This window comes from Trachypithecus francoisi, unplaced genomic scaffold (genome assembly GCF_009764315.1).
Source record: "Trachypithecus francoisi isolate TF-2019V2 unplaced genomic scaffold, Tfra_2.0 Lachesis_group20, whole genome shotgun sequence".
Lineage (NCBI taxonomy): Eukaryota > Metazoa > Chordata > Mammalia > Primates > Cercopithecidae > Trachypithecus > Trachypithecus francoisi.
This window is the reverse complement of record NW_022681466.1, coordinates 22164759-22179873: the sequence shown is the minus strand read 5'-3', so window position 1 is coordinate 22179873 and position 15115 is coordinate 22164759. Positions and strand designations below refer to the sequence as shown.

The window sequence follows — 15115 nt, the reverse complement described above, 5'->3', positions numbered from 1 at the left end:
AAAAAAAAGGCCAGGCACAGTGGCTCATGCCTGTAATCTCAGCACTTTGGGAGGCCAAGGCGGGTGGATCACGAGGTCAGAGCTCAAGATCAGCCTGGCCAAGATGGTGAAACCCCGTCTCTACTAAAAATACAAAAATTAGCTGGGCATGGTCGTGGGTGCCTATAATCCCAGCTACTCGAGAGGCTGAGGCAGAGAATCGCTTGAACCTGGGAGGCAGAGGTTGCAGTGAGCCCAGATCACGCCACTGCACTCCAGCCTGAAAGATAGAGCGAGACTATGTCTCAAAATAAAAGAAAAAGAAAAAACGAATTCTAACTGCTAAGGAAGGTTAAGGGCAGAAGGCCGTACGTCTTAACTGAGTTGAATGTTACCAGATTTTTAGTGCGTGGAACATGACAAGGCATTGATGATTCTCATATATACCTCCCCTTTGTTGAGAACTGTTGTTTTAAAGGAAGCAAGAAAGGTATAGACAAACACTTTACTTCTTGATTTTTTCAACTAATCTCTTAATTTCCTGGGTAAAATTTTATAGGTAAAAAGAATCTAATGACATATGGAAATATATGAAAATGGTAGTTAAGAGCATAAGTTCATGGAGTCCAACTATTTTGAATTCCCACTCTTTACCTTCTTAGATAGGTGACCTTGAGCAATTTAACTAAGCTATGCCGCAGCTTCCTCATCTGTAAAATAGAAATAATGTGACCTACCTTATAAGGAAGCTGAGAGAGTAAAATAAGAGCCAGTTATAGTACGTAGCACAATGACTGGTATATAATAATCACTGGACTTTACTCACTTACTTATTATGCCTAAGCGTTAAAAAAAAAAGAATTACCTACCCCCCCACCTAGCCCTCACCCCTGACACATAAAGTCCTCTTTTGGAAGATTAAGGCTAGAGACGTCACTTCCTGGGTATTACTAACTTTCTTCATTCATCACAGCCTCCAATAACACACAGAAACATGGAATTTCAAAAACTAAGAAAGTGACTAAATACTACAAATACCTTGTGAATCTCCTTTTTTATTTCCTAAATTTTTTTCTTATTTTTATTTTGAGACAGAGTCTCACTCTGTCACCCAGGCTGGACTGTAGTGGCACAATCATGGCTCACTGCAGCCTTGAACTCCGGGGCTCCAGTAATCTGCCTCCCTCAGCCTCCCAAATACCTAGGACTATAAGTGTGCACCACTATGCCCAGCTAAGATTTCTCTCTTTTTTTCTTGTTTTTTTGAGACAGAGTTTCACTCTTGTTGCCCAGGCTGGAGTGCAATGCCTCAATCTTGACTCACCGCAACCTCCGCCTCCTAGGTTCAAGCGATTCTCCTGCCTCAGCCTCCCAAGTAGCTGGGATTACAGACATGCGCCACCACGCCTGGCTAATTTTTGTATTTTTAATAGAGACGGAGTTTCACCATGTTGACCAGGCTGGTCTTGAACTCCTGACCTCAGATGATCTGCCCACTTTGGCCTCCCAAAGTGCTGGGATTACAGGCGTGAGCCACTGCACCCGGTTTTTTTTTTTTTTTTTAAGAGACAGGGTTTTGCCATTTTGTCCAGCCTGCTCTCGGCCCCTAAATTTATTTTTATTTTTAATTATTTATTTATGTATTTATTTTGAGATGGAGTCTCACTCTGTTGCCCAGGCTGGAATGCAGTGGCATAATCTCGGCTCACTGCAACCTCCACCTCCCAGGTTCAAGCGATTCTCCTGCCTCAGCCTCCTGAGTTGCTGGGACTCCAGGTGCCTGCCACCACGCCCGGCTGTTTTGTATTTCTAGTAGAGACACAGTTTCACCATGTTGGCCAGGCTGGTCTCGAACCCCTGACCTCTGGCGATCTGCCCGTCTCAGCCTCCCAAAGTGCTGGGATTACAGGCGTGAGCCACTGTGCCTGGCCCTAAATTTCATTTTTTGTTCTACTATCATCATCTTGCTTTTATTTAATTATATTAAAACTTAAAAATTTTCAGCTGGGCACAGTGGCTCACGCCTGTAATCTCAGCACTTTGGGAAGCTGAGGTGGGTGGATCACTTCAGGTCAGGAGTTCAAGACCACCCTAACCAACATGGTGAAACCCTGTCTCTACTAAAATACAAAAATTACCTGGGCGTGATGGCAGACGCCTGAAATCCCACCTACTAGGGAGGCTGAGGCAGGAGAATTGCTTGAACCCAGGAGGTGGAGGTTGCAGTGAGCCAAGATCACGCCATGGCACTCCAGCCTGGGCGACAGAGTGAGACTCCTTCTCAAAAAAAAAAGAAAAATTGGCTGGGCGCGGTGGCTCAAGCCTGTAATCCTAGCACTTTGGGAGGCCGAGACGGGCGGATCACAAGGTCAGGAGATCGAGACCACCCTGGCTAATACGGTGAAACCCCGTCTCTACTAAAGAATACAAAAAACTAGCCGGGCCAGAAGGCAGGCGCCTGTAGTCCCAGCTACTTGGGAGGCAGAGGCAGGAGAATGGCGTAAACCTGGGAGGCGGAGCTTGCAGTGAGCTGAGATCCGGCCACCGCACTCCAGCCTGGGCGACAGAGCCAGACTCCGTCTCAAAAAAAAAAAAAAAGAAAGAAAGAAAAATTTCCTATTAGTTGGAGTACTACTGGTATTAGTTAATATCCAAATTCATCAATCATATCCCACTTACAGCCATTTACCTACCAACATATGATCCACCAGCACAGAACTTCTTTTGGGACAACCTCAATAATCTGTCATCTTCTACCTAAAGAAGCAAAACAAAGGTTGTAATAGTACTGACACCATTTGGGGTTTTTGTTTTTGTTTTTGAAGAGGAGGGAGACAACATTTCTGTGACAAATGCTGGAACTAGCACAACCAAATGTCTCATGAGTATACAAAGTGCAATTGTGATGAAGACGGTAATACTACAGAGAAAAGTCCAAATAACTAAAACGCCAGAGGCAACAATGGTAAGTACATATGTTTACAAAATACTTCAACAATATGCAGTCATTTGTGTCATTTATTAGTTACCACATCCTGGATTTCAAATAACACAAGATAAAACAGACTTAAGATCACCTAAATCAAATGTAAAATTAGGCTAATGAGCTACATGGACAAACTTACTACAAGAAATAGAATTGAAAAACTAAGAAAAAATTTAAGTGAGAAAGCAATGGCCACTTTGATGCCATAGGGAAACTATTAATGAACGTTAACACTAGATACTAATTATATATATAATCAGTTATATATCACACAGATTTCCTTGAAAAAGTTGAAAGCTTTTACATTGATTCAGAATTAGAGCAAAAATATTTAAATTCGGGGAATGTAAAGTGAGAAACAGATCATAATCAAGATATGTTACAAAGCTCTCCTATTCTTAAAAGAATTAAGAGTTGGCTGGACACAGTGGCTCACACCTGTAATCCTAGCACTTTGGGAGGCCGGGTGGGTGGATCACAAGGTCAGGAGATTGAGACCATCCTGGCTAACACTGTGAAACCCCATCTCTAATAAAAAAAATACAAAAAATTAGCCAGGCACGGTGGCGGGCACCTGTAGTCCCAGCTACTCGGGAGGTTGAGGCAGGAGAATGGCATGAACCCAGGAGGTGGAGCTTGCAGTGAGCCGAGATCGTGCCACCACACTCCAGCCTGGGCGACATAGTGAGACTCTGTCTCAAAAAAAAAAAAAAAAATTAAGAGCAACAGACAGGCCTTTAATTTAATTAACATATTTTACATTTATTTTTAGTTTTTTAGAGACAGGGTCTCACTATAATATTGCCCAGGATGATCTCAAACTCCTAGGTTCAAGCAATCCTCCTGCCTCGGCCTCCTAAAGTGCTAGGAGTATAAGTTTGAGCCACTGCACCAGGCCATTGGCCTTTTATTACAATGCAAAATGGAGGAGGAGTTCGGCTGTGCCTGTAGACAAAAAACAACAAAACAAAGAAAACAAGACCTTGAAAGCCCCTGGATGGAAAGAGTTTCAGTAACACTTAGAAGTGTGGCATTAGTGTTCTCTGTTCTAACTGATAAACTATTATTTCTTAAAAGTGTGTTCTGCTTTAAGAAAAAAATTACGGATTAATAATCTGCTTTATGTGTAATCATTAACATTTCAATAGTTTTGGGTTTTTTTTTTGTTTTGGTAGAGACAGTGTCTTGCCATGTTACCCAGGCTGGTCTCAAACTGCAGAACACAAGTGATCCTCCCAAAGTGCTGGGATTACAAATATGAACCACTGCAACTGGCCAATAGTTTGTTTGTTTGTTTTTTAATACTTGGTTTTGCTCTGTTGCCCAGCTTGGACTGCAGTGCTGCCATCACAGCTCACTGCAGCTTTAACGCCTCCTGTGCTCAAGCTATCCTCCCAACTCAGCCTCCCAAGCAGCTGGGACTATAGGCACGTGCCACCATGCCCAACTAGTTTTTTTTACTTTTAGTAGAGATGAGGTCTCACTATGTTGCCCAGGCTTGTCTTGAACTCCTGAGCTCAAGCAATCCTCCCACCTTGGCCTCCCAGTATTGTAAGTACAGGTGTGAGCCACTGTGCCTGGCCCAGCCAATAGTTTAATAGTTTTGAGGGAATGAAATGCCCAGAGGTGAAAAGTAACAATAATTTTTGTATGTTAATATTCTTAAAATAGTCAGTCTATATGCAGTGTCAACATCAAATTCAATTAGTCATCTCCTATAACAGACTAGTCCCAAGTGCAGAAAAAAGACTGCAAAGAAATAGAATGGTCACAATGGTAGGTCACTAAACTTACAGGTATTCTTTTCCACCAAACATCATCCATCAATTGCTTTCCCTAAATTGCCTTTCCAAGTTATTGCAGCCAATCTAACTGAGAGGTCCTCCAATGTGCACACTTTAGTGTAAAATCCAATCAAGTTTAAAGTTAAGATTTGGCTCTGAAAGGGTAATCTGCAAGCTTACATATGAAAATGTTCCATGTAAATTTGGGAGCATTTTGAGTGCAAGAATTGGTTTAAATGTCACCTAGAATACAAAAGTGCAGAAAAGCAAATTTATAACTTAGAGTGCCACATTGAGAAATTATTTGTAAAACATACTTAGCTTTGGCTGGGTGGGCAGTGGCTCACACCTGTAATCCCAGTATTTTTGGGAGGCAGGGATGGAAAGATCACTTGAGCCCAGGGGTTGCAGACCAGGCTGGGTGATATAGTGAGACCTCCTCTCAATTTTTTAAAGTATAAAAATAATAATAATAAAATCCTTAGCTTTGTGGACAATGTAGGACCACAAGAAAAAACACATACTAAAAAATAACTATGAATCCACTTCCCTAAAAATGAACAGGAATTAATTCCCCATGCAGCTCACAAAACCATGGCAATGAAATTGAAGAGAACAATTTCATTTAATGAAACTGAGTTAAGATCACTTTTTGGTAGGCATTAAAGGATGATGTGTAATTCTCAGTCCTTTTGAAGTATAACTCATACCGAAGTACTCCTCTCTGAATTCAGATAACAGTCCAATTAATGAATTGCAATTCTAATCAAACTCACACTGCTGTCCAACCAACATTAAAAATCTACTTTACACAATTGATATTATAAGTGGGTATGACACTTTACCAAATGTTTTTTCTACATCTAATCAGTGATGATGTGCTATTTGCATTTGATTCTGTTAATGTAGTGATTATAAATCAATATATTGATTTTTTTTTTTTTTTTTGAGACTGAGTCTCACTCTGTTGCCCAGGCTGGAGTGCACTGGCACAATCTCGGCTCACTGCAACTTCCACCTCTTGGGTTCAAGCAATTCTCCTGCCTAAGCCTCCCAAGTAGCTGGGATTTCAGGCGTGTGTCACCAAGCCCAGCTAATTTTTGTATTTTTAGTAGAGACAGGGTTTCACTACATTGGCCGAGCTGGTCTCAAACTCCCGACCTCAAGTGATCCACCTGCCTCGGCCTCCCAAAGTGCTGGGATTACAGGCATAAGCCACCACGCCCAGCCTAATTTTTAAAAAAATGTTAAACCAACCTTGCATTTCTAGAATAAACCATATTTGGTGGTTTTAGAATTGTATCAAAAATTTACAGTATTTTCCCTGGAGACAAGAAAAGCAGGTAACATTTTATTTTCTATCTTAAGTACAGATAACTTTAATGATGCAGGCAGTAAAATTACTGAGAAAAGAGTAACAGCGCTGGTTTAAATGTCACTAGAAAACTTAAAGTACAGAAAAGCAAACTTGATACATTGTACTGAATTTCATTTAATACAGTATCAGACAAATGGAAAGACTTTAAATGTTTACCTGTTCAGCTTCCACATAAATGAGGGGAAATCCCATTTGTTTGGTCCAGGTATTCATCACAGCTGCTATAGGTTTACCACTTGCATTTTCTAAACTTTCCCAGAGATCCTCTAGAAGATAAACAATGATAATCTAAAATGTTTATATTTTTATTTTCCTAAACAAAGCAAAATTTTATTTAACTTTTGACACTACACTGCTAATTCTTTGGTTCTTTCAGGTTTAGGAAACAGTGGGCCAAATTAACATTCCCCTTGCCAGCCCTCTTCTGCAACTAAGTAAATTCTATCATAAAAGCTGGTATTTTTTGAGATAGGGTCTTACTTCGTCACCCAGGCTAGAGTGCAGTGGCATAATCACAGCTCACTGCAGCCTCGACCTCCCAGACTCAGGTGATCTTCCTTCCTCAGCCTCCTGAGTAGCTGGGACTACAGGTGCACACCACAACACCTGGCTTTTTTTTTTTTTAAGATGGAGCCTTGCTCTGTTGCTCAGGCTGGAGTGCAGTGGCATGATCTAAGCTCACTGCAACCTCTGCCTCCCAGGGTCAAGCAATTCTCCTGCTTTAGGTGCCTGAGTAGCTGAGATTACAGGAATGCACCACCATACCCGGCTAATTTTTGTACTTTTAGTAGAGATGGGATTTCACCATGTTGACCAGGTTGGTCTTGAACTCCTGACCTCAGGTGATCCACCGCCTCGGCCTCCCAAAGTGCTGGGATTATTGGCATGAGCAACTGCACCCGGCCCATAATTTCTTGCAATTTTTGTAGAGATGGGGTTTCACCATGTTGCCCAGGCTGGTCTCAAAGTCCCAGGCTCAAGCAATCCGCCTGCCTTGGCCTCCCAAAGTGCTGGGATTACAGATGTGAATCATCACACCTGGCCAAAACTGGTCTTTTATTCTGAGATATACTTAATCATTCTAATTTATAAGAAAAATTACAAATTATAATAAATAAACAGATGAGTTAAGGAGAAACAAAGAAATTGAAACATGTTCAAGATCACTACTAAACAATCACTGACAAACTTAAGACCATTATACCCATTCAATTAACCTCAATTTAAAAATATCCAGGCTGGGCGCAGTGGCTCACACCTGTAATCCCAGCACTTTGAGAGGCCAAGGCCGGGGGTGGGGTGGGGGGGGATCACCTGAAGTTCAGAGTTCAAGACCAACCTGACCAACATGGAGAAACCCCATCTCTACTAAAAATACAAAATTAGGTTGGGTGCAGTGGCTCACACCTGTAATCCCAGCACTTTAGGAGGCCAAGGTGGGCGCATCACCTGAGGTTAGGAGTTCGAGACTAGCTTGGCCAACATGGTGAAACCCTGTCTCTACTAAAAACACAAAAATTAGCTGGGCATGGTGGCATGCACCTGTAATCCCAGCTACTTGGGAGGCTGAGATAGGAGAATCACTTGAACCCAGGAGGCGGAGGTTGCAATGAAGCCAAGATCGCACCACTGCAATCTAGCTTGAGAGACAGAACAAGACCCTGTCTTTAAAAAAAAAAAAAGAAAAAAAAGAAAAAAAATACAAAATTAGCCAGCTGTGCTGGCGCATGCCCAGCTACTCAGGAGGCTGAGGCAGGAGAATCACTTGAACCCGGGAGGCAGAGGTTGTGGTGAGCCGAGACTGTACCATTGTACTCCAGCCTGGGCAACAAGAGCGAAACTCCATCTCAAAAAAAAAAAAAAAGAATCGAAAAAAATCAAAAAGTTAATAAAAGTAAATTTAAAAGGTTATAGTAAGCTAAGGTTAATTTATTATTCAAGAAAGAAAAATTATTTTTATAAATTTAGTGTAGCCTAAGTGTAAAGTATTTATAATGTCTACGGTAGTATACAGTAATGTCTTAGGCCTTCATATTCACTCACCACTCACTCAACTAGAACAACTTCCGGTCCTATAAGCTGCATTCAGGTGTAGTCCCTTATTTTCTTTTGAGACAGCAGTTTGCTGTTGCTCAGACTGGAGTGCAGTGGCCCAATCACAGCTCACTGCAGCCTCGACCTCCCAGGCTCAAGTGATCCTCCTACCTCAGCCTCCCAAGTAGCTGGGACTACAGGTGCATGCCACCACACCTAGCTAAGTTTTGTACTTCTTATAGAGACGAGGTTTTGGCATGATACCTAGGCTGGTCTTGAACTCCTGGGTTCAAGCAATCCACCTGCCTCGGCCTCCCAAAGTGCTGGGATTGTAGGCATATCATTCGGCTGGTGGAGCATCTTTAATACCGTATTTTTACTGTACCTTTTCTATATTTAGAAATGTTTAGGTATACAAATACCACTGTGTTATAATTGCCTATGGTATTCAGTATAGTAACATGCTGTATAGGTACTTTACAGCCTAGGAGCAACAGGGTATACCACATAGGCTAGGTGTATATGGCCTAGGACATACTGTGTAGGTTTATGTAAGTCCATTCTATGATGTTCACATATTGATGAAATTGCCTGACAACGTATTTCTCAGAACATATCCCTGTTGTTAAGCAACACATGACTGTATTCCCTTTATTTTTTATTTTTTCAGAGGCAGAGTCTTGTTCTATTGACCAGGCTGGAGTGCAGTGGTGCCATGATTGCTCACTGTAACCTCAAACTCCTGGGCTCAAGTGACCCTTCCCACTTAAGCCTCCTGAGTAGCTGAGACCACAACAGGTACATACCACCACACCCGGCTAATTTTTTTTTGTATTTTTTGTAGAGATGGGGGTCTCGCTATGTTGCAGGCTGGTGTCGAACTCCTGGGCTCAATCAGTCCTCGAATCCTGGCCTCCCAAAGTGCTAGGATTACAGGTGTGAGCCACCATACCCGGCCCAGACTCTTTAAATTGGCAAAATATTCAGTTATGGAAAGCAGAATGCTGGAGGATGACGAAAGGGATAATGAGTCCTGATTCATGTTGACCCAATGACTTGTGGCAGGTTTAGTATCCCTTATCTGAAATGCTTGGGACCAGAAGTGTTTTCAATTTCATATTTTTTTTTGGATTTTGGAACATTTGCATTATACTTACTAGCTGAGCATCTATAATTGGAATATCCAAAATCTGAAATGTTCCAATGAGTATTTCCTTTGAGCATCATGTTGGCACTCAGAAAGTTTCAGATTTTGGGTGGGAATTGAACAATGAGAACAACTGGACACAGGACGGGAACATCACACACCGGGACATGGAGTAGGGAGCTGGGGGAGGGATAGCATTAGGAGAAATATCTAATGCAAATGATGAGTTAATGGGTGCAGCAAACCAACATGGCACATGTATACTGATGTAACAAACTTGCACGTTGTACACATGCACCCTAGAACTTTAAAAAAAAAAAGAAAGAAAAGAAAAGGTTTGGCCGGGTGCAGTGGCTCACGCCTGTAATCCCAGCACTTTGGGAGGTCGAGGCAGGTGGATCACAAAGTCAGGAGTTCAAGACCAGTCTAGCCAATATGGTGAAACCCTGTCTCTACTAAAAATACAAAAATTAGCCGGCAGGGCTCCTGTAGTGGCAGGTGCCTGTAGTCCCAGCTCCTTGGGAAGCTGAGGCAGGAGAACTGCTTGAACCCAGGAGGCAGAGGTTGCAGTCAGCTGAGATCGTGCCACTGCACTCCAGCCTGGGCGACAGAGGGAGACTCTATCTCAAAAAAAAAAAAAAGAAAAGAAAAGAAAAAGTTTCAGATTCTGGAGCATTTCAAATTTCAGATTTTCAGATTAGAGATATTCAACCTGAACATAGCTTCAAATAAGGCTAATTTATTTATTACATGGATCCTGACCTTAAGTATTCAGAACAAAAATAAAATGTCCCAGCCTGGATAGAGTGACAATACTTTCTCTCCATTTCTATCTCAAGCTATTAAAGATTACCTGTGGCAGCATTCTTTTGTTGGAACTTGGTTAAATACATGTTCATTCCTTTCTTAAAGTCCTGAGAAAACACAATTTTTTAAAAATCCAGGGAAGTCAGATCTCAGAATTTATAGTATATTTGTATATTAGTAATCAAAAACAAACTTACTCAAATACTCAAGTATCAGATACACTGAAATATACATATCCCTCTGATGCCTACTGCCTTTTATTTAATAATGCATACTCTATGCCTTCTATTCTTGCTCTTAAGTTTTACACCAGGCCTCCCATTCCCACTCCCAAACATACTTGCACATCATTCATCTAAGAGACCACAGTAGTCAACTTCAAATAATTGAATTCTCATTCTTTTTGGTCATTTAAAAAAAATGACAAGCTAGAAACTATTTGGGAACTTAATCCAAATAAAGTGAGACTTTTTTTCATGCAAAACTCTATGATTTCACCATAAAAAACAAAATATTAAATTTTTTTTTTTTACCTTATCCCCAATGTAGTCATGCAGCATTCGGATGACAGATGCACCTTTGCTATATGATATAGCATCAAATATCTCATCAACCTCAGATGGATGGCCCACACTGACCTGGCAGACAGTGTGATTCAGGGTTATGACAGGAAGCAGATAGTCTGTAATACTAAATTACATAAAATGCTTTCTAGGAAAACCCTTCTAACTTATATTTTTCTGCCTTTAACTCACTCATAATGTATAATGATGGTCCTCAAAAAAATGTAGTAACTAATAATACTAAAGTTGAATAGAACATGATTCCTGTCATCCCCTAGAGCCTGGGTTCTAGTCCTGGCTTTGTTCTGCTGGGAGAGAAGCCACTATGGTTCTGTTTATTCTTGGGGTAGTTGCAGAGGAGTCATGAGGAAGACATGGAGGTGAAGAACATTAGATTTCTTGCACTAATTGTAATGACTTACAATTATATGGGAGCCTAATATGTTGAAGTAGGATTATAACTCTAGTTCTTTAGATACAAAATTTATATATATAAATTGAACTAGGGATAGGCTAAGTCAAGAGAATTAAAGTATTCACAAAATAGACCCTGACAATAAAATATGTCCAGAATTTTCCTTGATATAAACAATGGAACCATAGTGTTAACCAACAGGTATGATTTCTCCCATACTATTCTTTTTCTTAGCAGAGTTTTTTGCTTTCGTTGCCCAGGCTGCAGTGCAATGGCACGATTTCGGCTCACAACCTCTGCCTCCCAGGTTCAAGCGATTCTCCTACCTCAGCCTCCCCAGTAGTTGGGATTACAGGCATGCACCACTGTGCCCAGCTAATTTTATATTTTTAGTAGAGATGGGGTTTCTCCATGTTGGTCAGGCTGGTCTCGAACTCCTGACCTCAGGTGATCCACCCGCCTCAGCCTCCCAAAGTGCTGGGATTACAGATGTGAGCCACCAGGCCCGGCCTTTTTTTTTTTTTTCTTTTTAATAGAGATGGGGTCTCACTATGTTGACCAGGCTAGTCAAACAATTCCTCAAGCGATCCTCCCATCTTGGTATCCCAAAGTGTGAGCCACCACACTGGCCCTCTCCCATAGTATTCAACAGAAATGTATTTAATGAATGTGTATGGGTACATAGGCCTTGCTCTACAAAGACCAATTTTTTTTTTTTTTTTTTGAGGCGGAGTTTCGCTGTTGTTGTCCAGGCTGGAGTTGCAATGGCGTGATCTCGGCTCACTGTAACCTCCCCCTCCCGGACTCAAGCAAACCTCCTGCCTCACCCTCCCGAGTAGCTGGGATTATGAGTATGTGCCACCGCGCCCAGCTAATTTTGTATTTTTAGTTGAGATGGGATTTCTCCATGTTGGTCAGGCTGGTCTCCAAATCCTAACCTCAGGTGATCTGCCCACCTCAGCCTCCCAAAATGCTGGGATTACAGGCGTGAGCCACTGCGCCTGGCCAGACCAATTTTTTTTACTGCCTACCTTAAAAAGAAATGTTAATTAGAACTTAGACTTATTAGCTTTTCAAGACTAGAATATAGTTCATATTCTAGTAAAATCACCCATGCTATTTTCTCTTCTTTTCAAAGTCCAAAGTATCTATATAACAAATTATGTATTTCATTGTAAATGAGAGCAGTCATAGGCTAATGGTTAGAAAGTATGGCTCACTTCAATAGGATGGCTGTTATCTAAGGCGTCAAGCTCCTGGGCACGGGTGTAATCTGCAGAAACAAACTGAGTCCAGATATCATACTCTGGGAAGCAGTGGTCTACACACAGATACTCAATCCAGGATGCAAAACCTTCATTTAACCACAGATGAGTCCACCATTCCTAAAAACAAAAGATGAAAATACTTAAAGAAAATGAAATGATTGTCATTCTACTAATCTAAAACACTCACATGTCCCTTCCACTATATTCCAAAACTTACAATTTAATGACCTAAAATTCAGTTCAAAACATTTGGCAAAGAACTCACATTTCTGAAAAAGAGAGAAGACTAAAAGAGATGTCAAGAAAGGCCAACTGGTGATATCAGAATTATATCTGAGGGTCATTTTCTTTTCCTTTCTTTTTTTTTTTTTTTTTTTGAGACGGAGTCTCGCTCTGTCGCCCAGGCTGGAGTGCAGTGGCCGGATCTCAGCTCACTGCAAGCTCCGCCTCCCGGGTTCATGCCATTCTCCTGCCTCAGCCTCCCGAGCAGCTGGGACTACAGGCGCCCACCACCACGCCCGGCTAGTTTTTTGTATTTTTTTGTAGAGACGGGGTCTCACTGTGTTAGCCAGGATGGTCTCGATCTCCTGACCTCGTGATCCGCCCATCTCGGCCTCCCAAAGTGCTGGGATTACAGGCTTGAGCCACCGCGCCCGGCCTCTTTTTTTTTTTGAGACAAAGTCTTGCTCTGTCACCAGGCTGGAGTGTTCCCCAGTAGCTGGGATTACAGGCATGCATCACTATGCCTGGCTAATTTTTGTATCTTTAGTAGAGACGGGGTTTTACCATGTTGGCCAGGCTGGTCTCGAATTTCTGACCTCAAGTGACCCGCCTGCCTCAGCCTCCCAAAGTGCTGGGATTACAGGTGTGAGCCACCACACCTGGCCAAGGGATATTTTTAAAACATTGTAAATAACTTATCCCCCAAACCCAGACAGGGTCTCATTCTGTTGCCCAGGTTGAAGTGGCAGTGGCACCATCGTAGCTCACTGCACTCCTTGAACTTCTGGGCTCAAGTGATCCTCCTGCCTCGGCCTGCCAAAGTGCTGGGATTACACACGTGAGCCACTGCACTCAGTCCTAAGTAACTTTTTAAATACCAAAGGTAGAAAAGGAAGAAGGGGGAAAAAAAATAAGCCCATACATGGAAAAGGAAAAGACAGCAGATAAATATAGGCAAATGGAGGTGGAAAATATAATCATGTAGAATATAGTATATAGTAAAGGATTATCTCTGAAAAACAAAAACAGAAAACTATCAGAGCCAAACAAAGAAAAGTGGAAATGACTAGGGAAAACCTCTGACTAATGACTCAAACTAAAAAAGAGTACTGCTTATATAAAAATTATGTGAAATTAAACAGAAATGTAGTTCAGTAATGAATGGTGTTTAGGCACTTATGGAATATAAAATTATCATCTGTTAAATAAGAATGTATAGTAAATGGAATGGACAAAGAATATGAGTTGACAGATAAAATCAATTTTAAAAAAATTTTAAAGATCTTAATCTAAATTTTATTAAAGTTGATTAAGCCTATTAGTAAAAGAAAGCAGGCCAGGCACAATGGCTCGCTCCCGTAATGCCAATACTCTGGGAGGTCAAGGCAGGAAGATCACTTGAGCCCAGGAGTTTGACACAAGCCTGGGCAACACAGTGAGACTCCGTCTCTTAAAAAAGTTTAAAAAGTAAATAAAAAAATTAGCTGGTCATGGTGACACACACCTGTGGTCCCAGCTACTTGGGAGGCTGAGGTAAGAGGATTAAGTAAGCCCAGGAAGATGAAGCTGCACTGACCCATGATTGTGCCACTGCACTCTAGCTTAGGTGACAAAGTGAGATCCTACTCCTCACCCCCAACCACTCCCCCCAAAAAAGGCCAGGTGTGGTAGCTCATGCCTGTAATCCCAGCACTTTGGGAGGCTGAGGTGGGAGGACTGCTTGAGCCCAGGAGTTTGAGACCACTTTAGACAACCTTGTCTCTACAAAAGGCAACATAGTGAAACCTTGTCTCTACAAAAAGTGCAGAAATTGGCTGGGCATGGTGCCACACACCTGTAATCCCAGGTACTCAGGAGGCAGAGCCAGGAGGATTGCTTGAATCCAGAGGTCAAGACTGTAATGAACCATGATTATGCCACTGCACTCCAGTTTAAGTGATAGAGTGAGACTCTGTCTTAAAAATATATATATATTTTGATATTAAATGATAAGTGGCTATTTGCCTAGTAGCTTCCTAAAATAAACTGGTATAAAATGAAATTTATTTTCCAACCTATCCCCCAGTCCTTGGAATTTCAGTTCTAATATCTAGAATAGTTACATAAAACCAGTAAAAAGTTGTTTAATAAGAATGTACACATTTCCCCTACCAAAATTTATTGCTTGTAGTTTCAAAATAAAATACTACAGTTCTCTCAAAGCCAAGCAAAAAAAAGTATTTGGTACAAAGTAGCAAACTCGCTGCATTAGAAGAAAAGGCCATTTCTTCACATACTTGAATACAGGCACCAACACATAGTTTTACATGAAATTATATTTCTTTTCTTTTTCTTTTTCTTTTTTTTTTGAGATGGAGTTTTGCTCTTATTGCCCAGGCTGGAGTGCAGTGGCGTGATCTTGGCTCACTGCAACCTCCTTCTCCCAGGTGCAAGCGATTCTTCTGCCTCAACCTCCAGAGTAGCTAGGATTACAGGCGCACACCACCACGTCCAGCTAGTTTTGTGGGGTTTTTTTTTAGTGGAGATGGGGTT

General features: G+C 41.5%; 1 protein-coding gene across 4 annotated transcripts in view; it reads right to left on the bottom strand.

Moving 5' to 3' along the window:
* The window catches only part of NPEPPS (aminopeptidase puromycin sensitive), a 100330-nt gene that overhangs the window by 25414 nt on the left and 59801 nt on the right, over positions 1–15115 (bottom strand). For all 4 annotated transcript variants that reach the window (XM_033183275.1, XM_033183277.1, XM_033183276.1 and 1 more), the window contains 5 exons: positions 12314–12478; positions 10649–10753; positions 10162–10222; positions 6284–6393; positions 2673–2736 (listed from right to left, as the gene is read on the bottom strand). In XM_033183275.1, coding sequence (XP_033039166.1) covers positions 2673–2736; positions 6284–6393; positions 10162–10222; positions 10649–10753; positions 12314–12478 — 505 coding nt within the window. The remainder of the gene's footprint in view (positions 1–2672; positions 2737–6283; positions 6394–10161; positions 10223–10648; positions 10754–12313; positions 12479–15115) is intronic.